The 17210-nt window shown below is 38.5% G+C and overlaps 1 protein-coding gene across 3 annotated transcripts in view; it reads left to right on the top strand.

Annotated features, from left to right (window-relative positions):
- LOC140745362 (aminopeptidase N) overlaps positions 1-17210 on the top strand; it is a 42068-nt gene extending 24858 nt beyond the window's left edge. For 2 of the 3 annotated variants that reach the window (XM_073077163.1, XM_073077171.1), the window contains exons 3-19: positions 1548-1819; positions 2570-2728; positions 3074-3121; positions 3454-3616; positions 4148-4360; positions 4774-4983; positions 6801-6934; positions 7409-7607; positions 8015-8216; positions 9160-9322; positions 10060-10276; positions 10781-10890; positions 11506-11673; positions 13013-13156; positions 13854-13935; positions 14429-14574; positions 16067-16511. In XM_073077163.1, coding sequence (XP_072933264.1) covers positions 1548-1819; positions 2570-2728; positions 3074-3121; positions 3454-3616; positions 4148-4360; positions 4774-4983; positions 6801-6934; positions 7409-7607; positions 8015-8216; positions 9160-9322; positions 10060-10276; positions 10781-10890; positions 11506-11673; positions 13013-13156; positions 13854-13935; positions 14429-14574; positions 16067-16169 — 2733 coding nt within the window. In that variant the 3' untranslated portion in view covers positions 16170-16511. Of the gene's footprint in view, positions 1-1547; positions 1820-2569; positions 2729-3073; positions 3122-3453; positions 3617-4147; positions 4361-4773; positions 4984-6800; positions 6935-7408; positions 7608-8014; positions 8217-9159; positions 9323-10059; positions 10277-10780; positions 10891-11505; positions 11674-13012; positions 13157-13853; positions 13936-14428; positions 14575-16066; positions 16512-17048 lie in introns of those variants that run through there. The other variant, XM_073077181.1, reaches the window with a different exon arrangement.

The following is a 17210-nucleotide window of genomic DNA, read 5'->3' as shown; positions in this document are numbered from 1 at the left end:
TTGTATCATTATTAATATTTATTGAATCACGTTCCACAACTAAAATAAATCGTCATGAGGAAAGGTTGAATCCAGAATCATTAATATCAATTTACATTTTTTTATTTATTTTATTTTAAAATAAGAAAAATAATCGGAGATCGAAACTGGAACTGACTGCGGACAGATTTCTTTGGTTGTCTCTATTGCAATGTACTTGTTAACTATACTTAGTTTAGTAAATTTTACTTACTATATCTTATATATAAAATTCTCGTGTCACAATGTTAGTTACCGTACTCCTCCGAAACGGCTTTAGCGATTTTCACCGAATGTTATGCATATAAATGCATATATTCAGTAGGTCTGAGAATCGGCTACTATCTATTTTTCATGCCCCTAAGTTCTAAGGGTTGTTCACCTTTAACATTTATTTATATGGCAACACGTTTGCCGGGTCAGCTAGTATAATACCTATATTATAGAAGGGATTAGGTCGGCGAAATAAAGGGCCTCAGAAAAATATAAAGTCATCAAGTCGGTAGTGACTGTGCGAAAAACAAATGATGTACTTACCTACTATAGTTTTCCTTAAAATGCTATGTTTTTGCAATGCGAGTAATTTTCGTATGACGGATAGTTAGTTACTTCAAACCTACGCATTGTAAACAGCAATTTGGATGAATAAAAATGACATTGTAAGTAAACTAAGTCTCTGAAATGAATTATTTATCGAAAGCAACACAAAATTGGCAACCTTGTACCGATTTTTTTCGATTTGTTTCTACACAAAAAACAGACTCCAATGTCCGTTGACTAACAGAAAAACGTTATTTGGGCCGTGGGCGTGGGCATTTGAATACAATACGGCAGAAAGTGGGCTACGAATGTGTTCTCGAATAATTTGTTTCGCGCCTATTATATTGTGACGTAATTAATGTTTGTTATTCGGGTGGCTTTCTTTTGACAGACTGGCTGGTTAGAGTTTTATATGCAATTTCTTAAATGTGTTCTAATAGATGAGAAATCAATTTACTTGTTACTAAGTAATATTGATTTTAAAGGGTAACGTTTTGTAAATATTCAAAAAATGTCAGTTCTGTATTACTTCTTACAGAATTTTTAAAACATCTGCCCATTTTAATAGACTTTTATTAGATAGAAGTACTTGGATTGCGAGCTACTGTAGACACTACGAGGTTATGTACAATTGATGGTTGAAGGCCCTTGTATCCTAGCGACATATATGAAAAACTCCATCAGAAACGGGGGTTCTACTAGAAACCGATCACAGGATGCGATGTCATCCTGAGGACTAACACAGTCACTTCATACTTGGGTCAGGCGGCATTCACACACTTTATACTGTTTTCCGGTAAAACGGTGGTTTACCAAAGGTTGAAGCATAATAGTTGTACCTACCGATCTTCCGACTTAATACTATTTACTGCCTAAATACAGTCCAAATTACTACTACATATACATTACATGTACAATTAAATCAACCGTATGACGCATTACAACGTTAGAGTTTATAATAAACTAACAATATATTTTCCTCCTTCCAGTTAAAAGTCAAAAAGAACACCGCAAAAATAGTCTTGCACGCACAAGATTTCCAAGTATCCGAAGAGAGAATCACTTTAACCGGAGATGCTGCCCCCCTGGTGCAGGACGTTAAGCTGAATGATACTTATAACTTGCTGACTTTAAGACTGGATAAGGAACTAATCGAGGGAACAAATTACACCCTGACTATACCGTTCTACGGGAATCTGAAGCCTGGACTCGATGGAGTTTATATCAGCACCTATGTTCATAAGAAGACGAGTAATAAAGAGTGAGGTTTTTTATTTTTATTTTGATCTGTGGCATTTCGCAACTCGTCAATAGATGGCGCCTCTTATTCTGAATCACGCTGTCGAAGTTTTCTTAATAAGTTACGTCAAGTTTGCTTAATCTTACGTATACAGGGTGAATTTCGAAACTATAAGAAATAATCGAAAAATGCTGAAAGGAGTTTTTTTTTTATAATATAGGAGTAGCAGACGAGCATGCAGTCCACCTGATGGTAAGTGGCTACTGCCGCCCATGGACATCTGTAATCAACCCCAGATAGGGTTAGATATTCCCACCTGACGTCGGCCACAGATACGCCGCTACCCCTGAGGACTAAGCTGGAACGCCTCGGAAAAGTCTGTCTCCCTTACCACACCCTTCAAACCGTCTTCAAACCGGAACACAGCAGCGCCTAACACTGCTGTTATTAGGTAGAAATAGGTGTGGCGGTGGTGCCGCCGGAGTCGAACCACAAGGGGTTCTACCACCTTCAAATTGTTTGATTTGGTACCACCGTCACGCCCACCTTTGTCTAATAACAGGAACGTTAAGTGCTGCTGTGTTCGTGTTTAAAGGATGTGGTAAGGGAGAGACACATGAGGCATTCCATCTTAGTCCTCAATGCTCCTCCTGACAATTTACCTGTTGTCTGGTAGAACATCTTTTTTATATGGAGTTGGTTACAGATGTTCAAGCGGTAAGACGACTTATCTACCAGCAAGCCACAATTTGATAAAAAAATGTCTTCCAGGTACCTCATTACAACTCAATTCGAGGCAATATCCGCCCGCAAAGGGTTCCCCTGCTTCGACGAACCCATCTACAAGGCGACCTTCCGGATCACCATCGGCCATCATAAGGACTATACCGCGGTCTCTAATATGCCTCTGGAATCTTCCTCGACTGACAAGTAAGGGTTTATTATTATCTATTTTTTATGACACAGATGTGTTTTTCCTGATTATAGCTTTAGTTAATATTAACTATAAATTTTATCAACGGACATTAACAGGTTTCTGGATTCTTTTAATATGGGTATTTTTGGCCTCTGTCCCTGTAATGCAAAAGTATATCAGAATGTCATTGAATGAAATATATTTTTAGGAATTAAGTAAATAATATTTATAACAAAGACAACTATCGTCAAATTTATAAATATATTATTATAATGAGCACTTATAGTGATTCTAAATCAACATAAGTAAGCTTGAAGAAACCCACGAAATGTAAAAACAGGCTACATTTTTATTTCCAGTGCATTGGAATCCCTTTGGTCCTGGCCCACCATCGCAGCGACATTCAAGTAAGTTATGAGATATCTTGAGCTATTTACCTAAAATCCTACTTTACTAGCATACAATGTGTTACTTCAATTTTGTTAAGAAGGTAGGTAAGTAGGTACCTATGTCAAATAATTATAATTCCGACTATACAAAAATCAGAAATGTTTTTGTGACATTCTTAAAAAGTATAGGTACTTTTAATTATTCCACAAAAATATTTTATTTTTTTCTAAAAGTTGAGTTCTAAGAATACTTTAATACTTCCCTTCAATGTTTCCCTTAAAGTAGGTACTACAAAAAATTACAAAAAATCACGATGCACCTAAAGAAGTTTAACTTCGTACATCCCTAGAAAACAGAAGTCCAGCTTCGTGTGGGACCGCTTCGCGAACTCGGTGCCGATGTCGACGTACCTCGTAGCGTTCGTGGTGTCGACGTTCGGCCACGTGACCAGCGCTCCCGGACTCTCCGACACCACCTTCAGGATCTGGGCGAGGAGTGATGCTATTGATCAGGTATGTTTATCATCAACATCATCATCATCAAAAACTAGAATGATAAAAGGCATACACCATACTTAACGACACAAGTATGCATTATAGTATGTGTTGCTATACTTTACGCACTTTTAAGCACACATTTTGAGGAGAAAGTTCAGGTATTTAGATTTTATTACAAGGTTTTCCGTTACGATTAAAATATGTAGCAAATTATCTCTGTAAGGCAGATAACATCGAGAAATCAGAGACTTAACCGTCAAACCCAACTTAAAGCGGAATTTATACAATTAGACCATAACTGCTTTTTTGTTCATTTTGTTTATTATTCTTATGTTTATTTATATCAATCGTAAGTATGTATTTATTATTTTAATGGGGATTGTAATCTCGTCGTAATGTAATATAATGTCCTTTTATTTATTTCTCGCTGTTTTTAAGTATAATGAGTGAGCAGGATACACTTAAAAGGCTACTTCAAAAGGTTGAAATTACACGTAAACTATGTACTTTTTGCATAATAAATAACTGTTTCTCCCTTAATTCTAGACTGCTTACGCCGCGTCCCTCGGGCCGAAGGTGCTGACATACTTCGAGAAGTTCTTCAACGTATCGTTCCCGCTGCCGAAGCAGGACATGTTCGCTATCCCAGACTTCTCCGCCGGCGCCATGGAGAACTGGGGCCTCATCACCTACAGGGAAACTGCGCTGTTGTATGATAAGACTGAGAGTTCGTTCACCAATAAGGAAAGAGTTGCTGAGGTGAGATCCTTGAGAGATTCTATACTATACTTACTATCTGCTTGTTATTATTTTTTATTTTTATAATGGCTAAGAACAGGCAGATATTTACATAATACTTAGTTTTAATTAGAAATCCATCGCCCCTGTAGCTCCTCTTACTTTCTTTCCCTTTCCTTACTACCCTTGACGTCATCTCTAATATCTACTTATATCTATAGTAATTATCTATTTAACTTTTGTAAATTGTATCCCCCAATGTAGGCTATACGTCTACTTCTCACTGCATCCTATTTCCCCTCAATACTTCTATCGCGCACGTCCTCTCAACTGTCTTCTTTGTGCTACTGTCATATCCTCTACTAATCCATTTAACCTCTACTTCACTATCAGCAACTACCGTGTATTCATCACATATATCTTCCATTTCCCAGGTGATAGCCCACGAGCTCGCGCACCAGTGGTTCGGCAACCTGGTGACGATGAAGTGGTGGTCGGACCTCTGGCTGAACGAGGGCTTCGCGACGTTCGCGGCGTCGCTCGGCGTCGCGGCCACCGAGCCGGCCTGGCGCGCGGACCGGGCCTACGCGGTGGACAACTTGCTGTCCGTGCTGAGCTTGGATGCGTTGGCTTCGTCGCATCCTGTAAGTTCGACTTTTATACCCTTAATAGTTATTAGTATAGTCCCCGCCAAACTGCTAGTCCGCTCTGAAGTTGTTGCGACCAGGTGTAGTCATACAATTGCTATGGCGACGCGATTTATTTCTATATTCAAAGCGGACTAGCAGTTTTACGCAGACTATACTCGCGTGTAATCCGTGCCATATAACTTCGTCGCTCGGCGTCGCGGCGACCGAGCCGGCCTGGCGCGCGGACCGCGCTTACGCAGTGGACAACTTACTGTCCGTACTGAGCTTAGATGCGTTGGCTTCGTCACACCCGGGAAGACGGATTATTATACTCTACGACCTTTTTCTGGGCGTTAATATATTGTTACATTTAGGCTCTTTATTCTACAATAACACACGAACCTGAGTCGCGAAGAAACTGCAGTGGATTAACTCACGCGTGCAAGCGTATAGCCGAGTGACAAGAAATAGGTTCTTTAATCCCTTTAGAGGTAGGTTTTGTGCGTACTATATCTAACTATGAGTCTCCTCAGTCTACAAACTCGCCCTGTACCAATAACTAAGTAACGCGATGTCCGCGCTACTTAGTTATTGGTAGAGGGCGTACGCTGTCGACAATTTGCTGTCAGTGTTGAGTTTGGATGCACTGGTCGTCGCACCCGGTAAGACTGGCTATTATACCCTCAGATACATGCGTATAGTCCGCACCAAACTTCTAGTCCGCTCTGAAGGTGTTGCGCGCAGGTTCAGTTAGCGTAAGGGCACACTAACGCAGCTATGTACCCGTGGGCGAGTGCGGGCGGCGGAGGGTGCCGGGTGCCCTGTCTTTGTCCCGTTAATATCTACAATTTGCTGTTGCGACGCGACTGGTTTCTATATTCCGAGCACACTAGCAGTTTTTGGAGCAAACCATACCATATGCATCCTTTTTTTTTTGTTGACGAGGGGGAAACCTTCAAAAGGTACCCGACGCTATGGGAGTGACGCCGGGTTATGTGGGATTTTTACCGCACTAAAACCCCCCGGTGGCCGTCCTCAGCGTTTGGTGGAGATTAGTGGAGAACTCCGGATCTCCAACGGAACACAACCGGAGTCCTCCTAACGCGATGCCCTTCTATCGGGCTCTGTCCTGGGGGGAGCATATGCATCCTATAAAACTATCCAATTTTCCTGCAGCGCATTAATTGCAGTGGATTAATTTAGGCGCGCAAGCGTATAACCGCGTGACAAGAAAATGACTCATAGAATGTCTTAGAAGTTGATTTTATGCGTTTACGAACCTTCCGTTTACGAACTCGCGCACTAGTGAGCAAATACCCGCGTCACAAGAAAAGCTGATTTTTGACGATTTTGACCCTTTTGATGTGGCCCTTTATGGAGTCGCGCGTTTCGATAAGTAATTAATAAACAATCTAGCCAAGTTTTGGCTTCCAAATATCGATATTTGACGATTTCTTTATAGTAGACTAGCTGACCCGGCAAACTTTGTACCGCCTGAAAATCTATTTATCAAATATATTTCATATAAAATATAGCCTATGTTACTCGTGGATAATGTAGCTTTCGAATGGTGAAAGAATTTTTAAAATCGGTCCAGTAGTTTTTGAGCCTATTCATTACAATCAAATAAAGAAACAAAGTTTTCCTCTTTATAATATTAGTATAGACAAGTTGTCATCTTTGATAGGTAAAACATCGATAGATCAATCTATATATTAATAATGAGCGTTAGTGACCATGAATCATAAGAGAATTGTATCAAAGACGGCGAATCAAACCTACCGTTTTCTTCGATTCTTTGAAAGTAGTTCATACAAAGCTATCCCTTACAGATATCAGTACCACTGGACGACCCTAAGAAGATATCGCAGATCTTCGATGACATATCGTATCGCAAGGGCTCCACGGTCATCCGGATGATGTCCATGTTCCTCGGACAGGACGTGTTCAGACAGGCGTTGACTAAGTGAGTACATGTTTAAACTTTGTTGTATGACTTTGGTACGAGTTGAAAGCTGCCTTAAGTCAGCTGTAGCTATTGTGCTCTGGTCACATGAAGCATTCTAACTTAGTCTTCATAGAACCAACGCGGAGGACTACGTATTTAATTAAGTTAATCGATAATCGATGGAGTATTTTAAATATTCTATCTAAAAATCCTGCTATTATTCCTTTGAAGTCCTCTCAGTCACGTAGCACGTGTAATTTAAACTCCTGTTATTTCTACCACTATAAGTACCGGAAAATACAGAAGATAAGTACATATCTTCCCTTTTTATTTGTATTCAAGTTGTTACTTAAAATTTTATATCATCCATTCTACACAAAAATTCATTTATATCATTTCTTAATTACCTATTATTATGTATTACTACTCGTATTATAAATGTTTTCCTTGCTTTACATAACAGCTTTGTCAAATATTAAAACATTCTTCCAGTTACCTCAATAAGTACTCATACTCCAACGCTGAACAAGATGACCTCTGGGCGGAGCTGACCGCGGTCAGCAAGCAGCACGGCGGCCTGACCCGTGACGTCACCGTCAAGCAGGTCATGGACACCTGGACCAAGCAGACCGGGTACCCGCTGCTGACTGTTAAGAGGGAGTACGGTGATAAGACGCTTACTATTAGTCAGGTAAGGAATAATTTCTAACTAACCTAACCTAACCTAACCGTCTTATAGCAATATTGTTATGAAAAATATTATTATATTTTGCATTGAAATCTCAACTAGTGGATGTTGAGTCTACTTTCAAAAGCATTTGAACAGAAATATGTTATAATACTGCAACAACAGTTTTTTGTCTTTTTTTGGGAAACAGGTTAAACTTCCCCATTGGTATTTCGTGCAGAAAACTTATCTAAAAACTGGTACATAAGTAAAATTAGTGGGGTAGCAATTTTAATGGTAGCCCAAAATGGGTTTGTATGAATAAAATTCAAATTAAAAGAAGTTTTTTGGTTACGAATATATTTTATTAAAACCGGCTCCAAAAGGTCGGTATTGACATCTGTTAAACTACTTATCACTGTTTCTTCCAGAAACGCTATTTGGCTCTCGACGCGCGTTCATCATCCGCCGTGTCCTGGTGGGTTCCCCTCAGCGTGCTCTGCGAGAACGAGGTCGGCAGGACGCCAGAAAAGGTGCAGTGGCTCGCTGACAATGAGGGTGTTACCTCACTGCATAGATTCGAGCACGGTGCCAATAGTGATGAATGGGTGTTGTTCAACTATGATATGATTGGTGAGTGTTAATAGATTAATGGTAGGGAATTTTAGAAAACTTAACGGAGAAGGTGCCGTGGCTGACTAACGCGGGGGGGTAAGTAGGAATCGAAGGGGAAGGGAGATGTGAGACCTCGCTTGCTCTTCATTACACGATAGTTTGATGATATTAATAGCCTCGATGATGTCACACGTATTTAACGTACCTTTAAAATAATTTCTTCCTGTTGTCATTTCTAAATAATCACATAATTTATATTAAATCTCAGCTCGCATCGATGATACGAAGCGTTTATGAGAGTTATCGTAGATATTTGACATCTGTTATCAACCCCAGATACGATTAAATTGTTATCGAGGTCGACCACAGATGCGTTGCTACCCCTGAGGACTAAGGTGGAATGCCTCGAAAAATGATATCTCCCTTACCACACCCTTCAAACCACAACATAGCAGCGTGTAACACTGCTATTATTAGGCAGGAATAGGTTTGGCGATGGTACCATATCCATCTCATATCATTGTCTATTTTTACTTTCATCAATTCAACAAGATACTCTATTCATTTTTGTTCTACTACGTTTAAACCTTTTTTTAATTCAATTATTTAATTTAATTTATTTAATTTAACAGATAACATTGATTTTTTGAAGGTGGTAGAAAATGTTTGTGGTTCGACTCCGGCAGCACCACCGCCATACCTATTTCTGACTAATAACAGCAGTGTTCGGCGCTGCTGTGTTCCATTTTGAAGAGTGTGGTAAGGGAGACATACTTTTCCGAGGCGTTCCAGCCTAGTTCTCAGGGGTAGCGGCGCATCTGTGGCCGACCTCAGGTGGAAGTATCTGATCCCATCTGGGGTTGATTACAGATGTCTATGGGCGGCAGTAGCCACTTACCATCAGGTGGACTGCATGCTCCTCTGCTATTCCTATCTTATAAAAAAACCTATCTTCCCCCAGCACCGTACCGCGTGAACTACGACCAGCGCAACTGGCGCCTCCTGGCGGGCGCGCTCACCAGCTCGCGGTACACGAAGGTGCCGGTGCTGGGCCGCGTGCAGCTGCTGTCTGACGCCTTCGCCCTCGCCTGGACTAATCAGCTCGACTACGGGATTGCTTTGGAGTGAGTGGTTGCTTGTTGGTTTGATGAACCGCGTGACGGAGTCACCATATCGGCCTACGCGCAAAGGATTCTGGGTTCGATCCCCGGGCAGATAGAAAAGATGAACTTCTCGATATTTGTTTTAGGTCTGGGTATTTGTGTATTCGTCTTTGTGTGTATACATTCCACCAATGACACAAGGAATCTTAGTGGGGCTGTGAGAGTAAAAAGCGCGTGTGTTCATTTGATCCTTCTTATTTATTGAAGTTACATGTTTTTACAGCCGCGTCATCTAGGGACAAATAGTTGATGATTTTTGTGATTGAAATGGTTATGTTGGAACTTTATGTTACAATAATAATAGTTGTGGTGTAATGCTCACCGTCTGTATAATATGAAGTACTATACTACCCGCCGTTTGTGTGACATTACAACCCGTCGGTCGACTCTAGTCAGACCTACTTCAGTAGTGGCGAGAAACGGACGTGTCGCCAGCCCACGAATCAAATAGGTTGTTTCCTTGAGCTACAACTCCTGTGGTCGAATCTCAAGACGTAATAATAATTATTATTCATTTATATTTATATATGATACGATACGATATCGATATGAATAAGATACGATACGATATGATATGTACCAATAATTTAGTAAGATTTTTTTTAACTATTTCGCTTCATGCGCGTATTCACAATGCATACTCTTTTTTATATTACTAAATTTTAGACTGACTATCCTTGCACTAATGAATTTTATAGGCTAGCAAGCTACCTTCAGCGGGAAAACGATTACCTCCCACTTTCCACCGGTCTGGCGGCGTTATCAAAAATCGAGAATGCCTTGATACGGACTCCGGACTATGGAGCGTTCCAGAAGTTTATAAGGAGACTCATCGGAGAGACCTATCACAGAGCTGGTGGATTGGCTACCAAGAAAATATTGAATGGCGAAAATTTGGACAGCGTCAAAATGCAGGTAAAATTTAATTTTGTTTCTTTTATATAATGTAATGTTTGTGGACATGTGTTTTTCTGTGTCTGTGCTTGTGGCATTGTATTCTAAAGAAGGAACAGAACGAACTGTGTGTTAAATTTCATTTTGGGCTAATTAAAAACCTTCAATTCCAGAAATATCCAGCCAATATGAGTTTATTGTTCAATCGAAAGCTTTCGATAATGTTATTTGAAGCCCGATGTTTAAAATATAAAGTGATTATGTGTAACAGACATGTTTCATATAATTTTTAGTTTCAAAATATCTGTTTCAAAAATCTTGTTTCATACGATATTTTATTGCGTTATGAAGTATTATAATCATTTAAACTTCGGAGTTTCACAAGGCATATATTTGGTCTCATTTTATATGTATATACTTTGTTTTAAGGAATATTTTAGAATGGTTGATAAATGATAATAATGAACTGAATGTCCATTATGGTTGAGTATGACTGTTTAAAATTATAATTATATGTTATAACAGGTCATGACCAGTGGTTGGGCGTGTCGCATGAAGGTACCGGGTTGTGAAGAAAACGCGATAGAATTGTTCCAAAAGTGGATGGAAACCGAAAATCCTGATGAGAATAATCCGTAAGTAGAGCCGTTGGAAAATTATTTGGTTAATCTTGCTTGAAATTCAGTTTAAAGTAATGTTTGATTAGAATAACAGCTATAACGTTATGAAATGTTTAAATGAGAACTCTTGCAACGGTTGTGTTGATTGCATTTGTTACGAAGTCAATATTACTGTGATTTAGTAATAAGATTAGATCTTTATGGGAGGTCGACCACAGGTGTGCTACTACCCTTGAGGATTAAGTTAGAACGCTTTTGAAAAGTATGATTCACTTATCAAACCCTTCAACCCAAAACACAGTTGTTCTTAATACTGCTGTTATTAGACAGAAACAGGTGTGACGACGGTGACGTCGGAGCTAATCCACAATGGATTCTACCTTTTTTTATAATTATACCTAAACGATGAGGCAGACGGGCTACCTGATGGAAAGCCACCGTCGCCTATGGACATTTGCGACACCAGAGGAGTTGCAACGCATCGCATCGGGTTTGAAGGGGAGTTTTTATACCTTTTTTGAAGAGCCCCATGTCAAGCGCTCCGGGTATACCTCAGGAAGTTCATTCCACATCTTCCACGTCCTTCATTCTGTGTCTGATCCAACACTGATGGCATGTGGTATTTTCCAGTATTCCCCTGGACCTGCGTCGCACGGTGTACTGCGTGGCGATCGCGCGCGGCGCGGTGGCGCAGTGGCGGTTCGCGCTGGCGCGGCGGCGCGCGAGCAACGTGGCGGGCGCCGCGTCCGCGCTGCTCGGCGCGCTCGCCTGCTCGCGGGACGTCTGGATCCTGTCGCAGTGAGTATTGGCGGCCTTTTGCTTTTTTTTTGTTGACGAGAGGGAAAACTTCAAAAGGTACCCGATGACGTGGCAGCGACGTGTTATGTGGGATTTTTACCGCACTAAAACCCCCCGGTGACCGTCCTCGACGCTTGTTAGAGAACTCCGGGATCTCCGACGGAATGCAACCGGAGTCCGGAGCGCGATGCCCCGATCGGGCTCTGCCCTGGGGAAGCAGTGTTCGCTCCTTCCACACCATCTAATGATCACGACGGTATGCGACCACACATACCGCCGTCCTTCCCAGAGTCGCTTACTGGACGGTTCGAGCTCCCACTCTTGCCGCACTGGGGGCCTACCACCATCTTTTAAAAACCATCATAGTTCAGGAAAGTTTTATTTCCATATTGCATCAACATTATTTTGTTTCGTACCGCGACCTCCTTAAAACAGTTTTGTTTTACACCTGCCGAGTTATGTAAAATAATGAGTAATTTGTCTATTCCTTATCCAAGATGAAACGAGACGTCGAAACTAGTGTCATCTATTTCGCAACATGGTCTTGATTGTGTTCCGTCGTACGCAATTGAGCAAACTTAAACCCTTATTCATTTTTCGCTTAGCCATTGTATAAAAACAACTAAAATATCATATTTTGCTTAAAAAATTAAATTTCCTGCAAAAAAATAATGTATGATTTCGACCGACGTCATACAAAACTGTTTATTGTAATATTGTAAAAACAATCTTACTTTAACGAGGTCGTGGTACGAAATTTCTATGTATGATTAACATAATATTGTTTTAAATGGCTGTGGAAATAATATTAACTCCAAAAATCTGAGTCGTTGTACTCAACATCGATAGTCGCTTAAATGTCGTCATTCTACCACCATCAATATTACTTAGTAGAGAATTTGACACCAAGAAAAGCAACACTGGTATCATGGTTGTAGTGTTGATGTGCGCCAATAGATGGAGCTACGTGTCGCGCGAGTTTCTAATGTACGTTAATAGATAGAGCTATATATTGCTGAAGATACACTGCTCATTGGTACGTGTTGGTTTTACTGGCATGCGTCGATAAATGGCGCTACATATTGGTGATGTTACCGATACATATCTATAGATAGGCACTACGTGTTGAATGAAAGTTTTCTCGAAATTGAAATGTTAAAAGAAAACGCCATGTACAGATAATACTGCGGAACTGGCTACTACTAATACTATGAAAATTCATATTAAGATTTTTGCTAAAAAAAATCATAAAGCGAATATTTCCGATTCATTTCTGATAGCTTTACGATACCGTGATAACTTTCGTAAAACAATTTAATCAAGGTCTCAATTCCCACAGGTACTTAGAATGGGCTATAACAGACGGATCGGAGGTTCGTCGCCAGGACTCCGCCACCGTGATAGCATCAATCACGCGCTCCACCGTGGGGTACTATGTCGCTCGGGACTTCATCTACACCAGAATCGAGGATATTTATAAGGCGTAAGTATACTCACCAATACATATTATTTAAAGTTTCAAAATAAGCAGGCAAGGTCTCAAAGCTGATAGAACTATCCATTGATAGACTCCACCACGCCTATTTCGGCTTAAGAACAATTTCGAAGCTTGTAAGATGATGAAAAGCGCCATCTCCAGTCCAATTGCGGGAAGTCTCCACAGTTTTAAACGCTTTTGTGTTCTGGTTTAAAGAGCGTCGTAAAGGAGACAGCCAAAGCCTCAAATTTGCCAACCACAGGTAGGATTCCGAACCTATATGGAGTAAATTAAAGCCCAAAACGGATAAGTCATAGTATGATGGTGCCATCTATTGTACTTTTTGAGGCATATAAGTACAAGAAATGACACAACTGTCTTTCTTTGGTAGTCCATTGCCGCCTTTTGACATCTGTAATCAACTCCAAATAACACTGATATTATTTCTGAGTTTGGCCAAAGAAAGTTGCTGAAGACTAAGTTAGAATGCTTCGTAAAGTCAACTTCACACCATTAGCGTTTAACACTACTAAAATAGGTGGCGTTAGTAGCGATAAACTATGCACTGAGTTTGTCGACACTAACGCCATCTATTTTCTTAGTTGTAACATCAGTGTTAATTTTAGAAATGGAAAAGCAGACACCTACTGTTTAGTGTTCATAAAGTAATGAGATATTATTATAATAATTCTTCCTATTCTAGATTTGACGGGCAAGCTCGTCGCCTGGGCTCTATAGTCAAAATTCTGCTGAACCAGTTTACTACTCAGAAGGAACTTGACGAGGTATGTGTTCAGAATTGTGTTGCATTAAAACATGGAATTTATTCATAAATAGAAGTCGAATGACTTGTGTGTTTGTGACTACAATAGGAACCTTTGCGAGACAAGATGAATCACTTATCATAATTATTATCTTTTTCACCTAAATCGACCCATTACTGTCCCCCTGCTGGGCACGGGTCTCCTCTCAGAATGAGAAGGATTAGGCCATAGTCCACCGCGCTGGCCAAGCGTGAATTGGTAGACTTTACATACCTTTGAAACCGCTTTTTTTTAAAGGTTTCTCAGGTTTACTTTACTGTTTAAGCAAGTTATAATTAATTTGTAATACACACATAACTTTGATAAGTGGATCAAAAGTGCGTGCCAGGGATTTATACCTCGGATCCCTCGATCAAGAGACCAAGTTTCTTAACCACTAGGCTATCACTGCTTTTTTATATTACTATCATTATATCTACTCACTTTTTATTTTAAAAATTGAATTATTTTTCAGTTTCTGAAATGGTTCGAAGAAAACAAAAAGTACTTCGACGAATCCCTTCTTGCCATCGAACAAGGCATTGAGAGGGCGCGAGTCAACATCAACTGGATCGAAAAGAATAAAAAAGTGGTCGTGGAGAAGCTAAGGGAACATACCGCGTAAGATTAATATAAAAGTCCACACGCATTAGCGCTGTAAGGCAATGTGACACACTGAAAGGCAACGTAAAGCACTGAAAGACAATGTAAGACTCTGAAAGGCAATGTAAGGCACCAAAAGGCAATGTAAAGCACTGGAAGGCAATATGGGGCACTGTAAAGGCATTGTATGGCACTCAAAGGCACTATATGACACTCAAAGGCACTGATAGACACTGTAAGGCACTGATAGATATCGGCAAGCACAGAAAAACCATGTAAATCACTGCGGCGCAATAAAACAGCTTTTAATAACATTACTAATGAAGTAAACATTAAGTTTTGACAGAACCCAAAGTTAATAAAATTCCTTGCCTTGATCGTACTGATGATTCTTGTGGTTCCACTTCGTCCACACTACTGCCACCTATTTTTGCCTTATAGCATACATGCCAATAAACACATTCGAACTCATTTGAAAAATGGCAACATTTTTGTAACGTCAGATAAGATTCGTATGCTTTTTGAAATTAATAACAGATGGCGTTGTTGCTCACATTATATATTATTTTAGCATAGCACTAGTGCGGGTGGACTCTCTTATAGTTGTAAACAAGTAGTGAAGTAGATTTAATGATAAAAAGTACAATCAATTTAATGAATAGTATTTTTGATAGTACATCACAATAGATATTGTTGACTTATAAATATGTAAAAAGCGATGGATTTATATTTATATAGGTTTGACAGTATTATGATTATTTGCAAACATAGTTTCTTAAACCTTGACATAATAAAAACAGTTGTTTTACTGGTTGTGAAGTAGTACTTATTTTTAATGCTATGGCGCTATCTGCGTTTATATTAAATAAATCGTAATAAACTAGAGAATATAATGAGTTAGATAAATATGAGTGCTAAATAATCAATAATATTATTGCATATAGATCGTTGCCTCCCACTCTGAATATCTGAATTCATTTTAAAGATACGCCTCTTACTACAAAATTATTTTTTTACTTATGTTTTCAAATTATTCGCCTGTCAGTTGTTTTAAATTATTATTTAATCACAGTAATGCGGAGATATTAAAAATTTATAGAATGTGTCCTTTTACAATTTTGTTTTATTTTAAATGCAGATGGTGTCTTAGCGTTATTATAATAAAAATGTAGTTTTAAGGACTTGTAGTAATTGTAAAAGGGACCAAATCAGGATGACATGACGTAACTTTATTATTTATAATGAAGTATTTATGTATTTGCTTGTTATGTATTAAATGACACATAGAAAACATACATTTATTTGTCTAAAAGTTCATAAAATCACATTCATTTTTATGAAGTATTTTTTTTTTTTAATTAATAATGTCACAAATTGTTTTTAACTTTTGAAGTTTAGTGTAATGTTGCCAGTAGACTATTATCAATAGAAATGGTAGCTTTTAGTGCTTTTTATGCAATTCTGATGTAAATACAGATAACTAAAAATCTTTTTTTATCAATTCGGCTAGCTCCCGGCCGGCCCCGTGGGATGGAAGACCAGTGTTTATGTACTCTATATTCGCTATACATAATATATCCAGTGTGAGATTACATAGGCAACCCTTCCATTAGAAATGATAGTTAATTTTTTGTACATTTCTTTTTATATAATTTACATAAAGATTTTTGTCAAATATTTGACATAAATACAAGTATAGTAACGTCATAGTGTCTAATGCATTTTTAATCGTGATCTAATTAAATGCTAAAATAATTATCCTAGATAGCTACTGTATGTTTCTGTCAATTATTATTTTTATATTTTTAATGTACTTAATAATCCGTCCAATCCAGTGTTTCTTTTGTTACAATTTACAATTTAAAATATATTTTGTGTTGTCATTTTGTTTTAATACCGTCCGATTTAATTATGCACTTGTTATATTGTCAATGAATAAATTAATTATTAAATAATTTATTTTGTATTTTTTAATCCTTTATTTCTTGTCCACTAAGTGTAAAAGCTATAAAACAATTGTTTACATTTACAATTTGCCACGTTTACAAATTAAAAGAAATTCAGAGTTTATTTCAATTTATTTTAAATTACACGGTAACTTGTGTAAATAATTATGCAAGAAGAATGAACATAACAAAAATACATTTTTTTTACTTCTATATCAAAAGTTCTTAAGCAATTGGATACTTACTAAATGGTTTGGTAACTAACACTGTTGTAACATTATGTAGTGGTACTTAGCAGGTTTGGTGCTGATAGATATTGTATCAGTGAAATTTTGGGTACACCATCACTACACTATTCTGACTTATTAAGACAATTTATTGTAACCATATTCTGGATTAAAGATAATCGTAAGATCTATGAGGCGTTCTAGCTTAGTCCTCAGGGTAACAGAACTGTATGCTTTACTACTTCTGGACTAAATTGGAACGCCTCGTGTTTTATCATATGAGTAAAACTAAAAATCTAAATTATTATTTCCTTTCCAGTTTTGACGAGAAACTTCGTATTGTATATACAAGTAAAGGTGCAACCATAAGACCATTTTTGAAAATATTAATTATTTTATGCCTTTTTTATTTATGAAAGTCATAATAAAAACATATTTTGAAGATGTTCGAGTGTATAATAAAAGATAAATCAAATTCTTT

This window comes from Epargyreus clarus, unplaced genomic scaffold, assembly GCF_041222505.1.
Source record: "Epargyreus clarus isolate Ecla_fem2 unplaced genomic scaffold, WU_Ecla_fem_2.2 ptg000002l, whole genome shotgun sequence".
NCBI lineage: Eukaryota > Metazoa > Arthropoda > Insecta > Lepidoptera > Hesperiidae > Epargyreus > Epargyreus clarus.
This window is presented reverse-complemented; position numbering and strand designations above follow the sequence as displayed.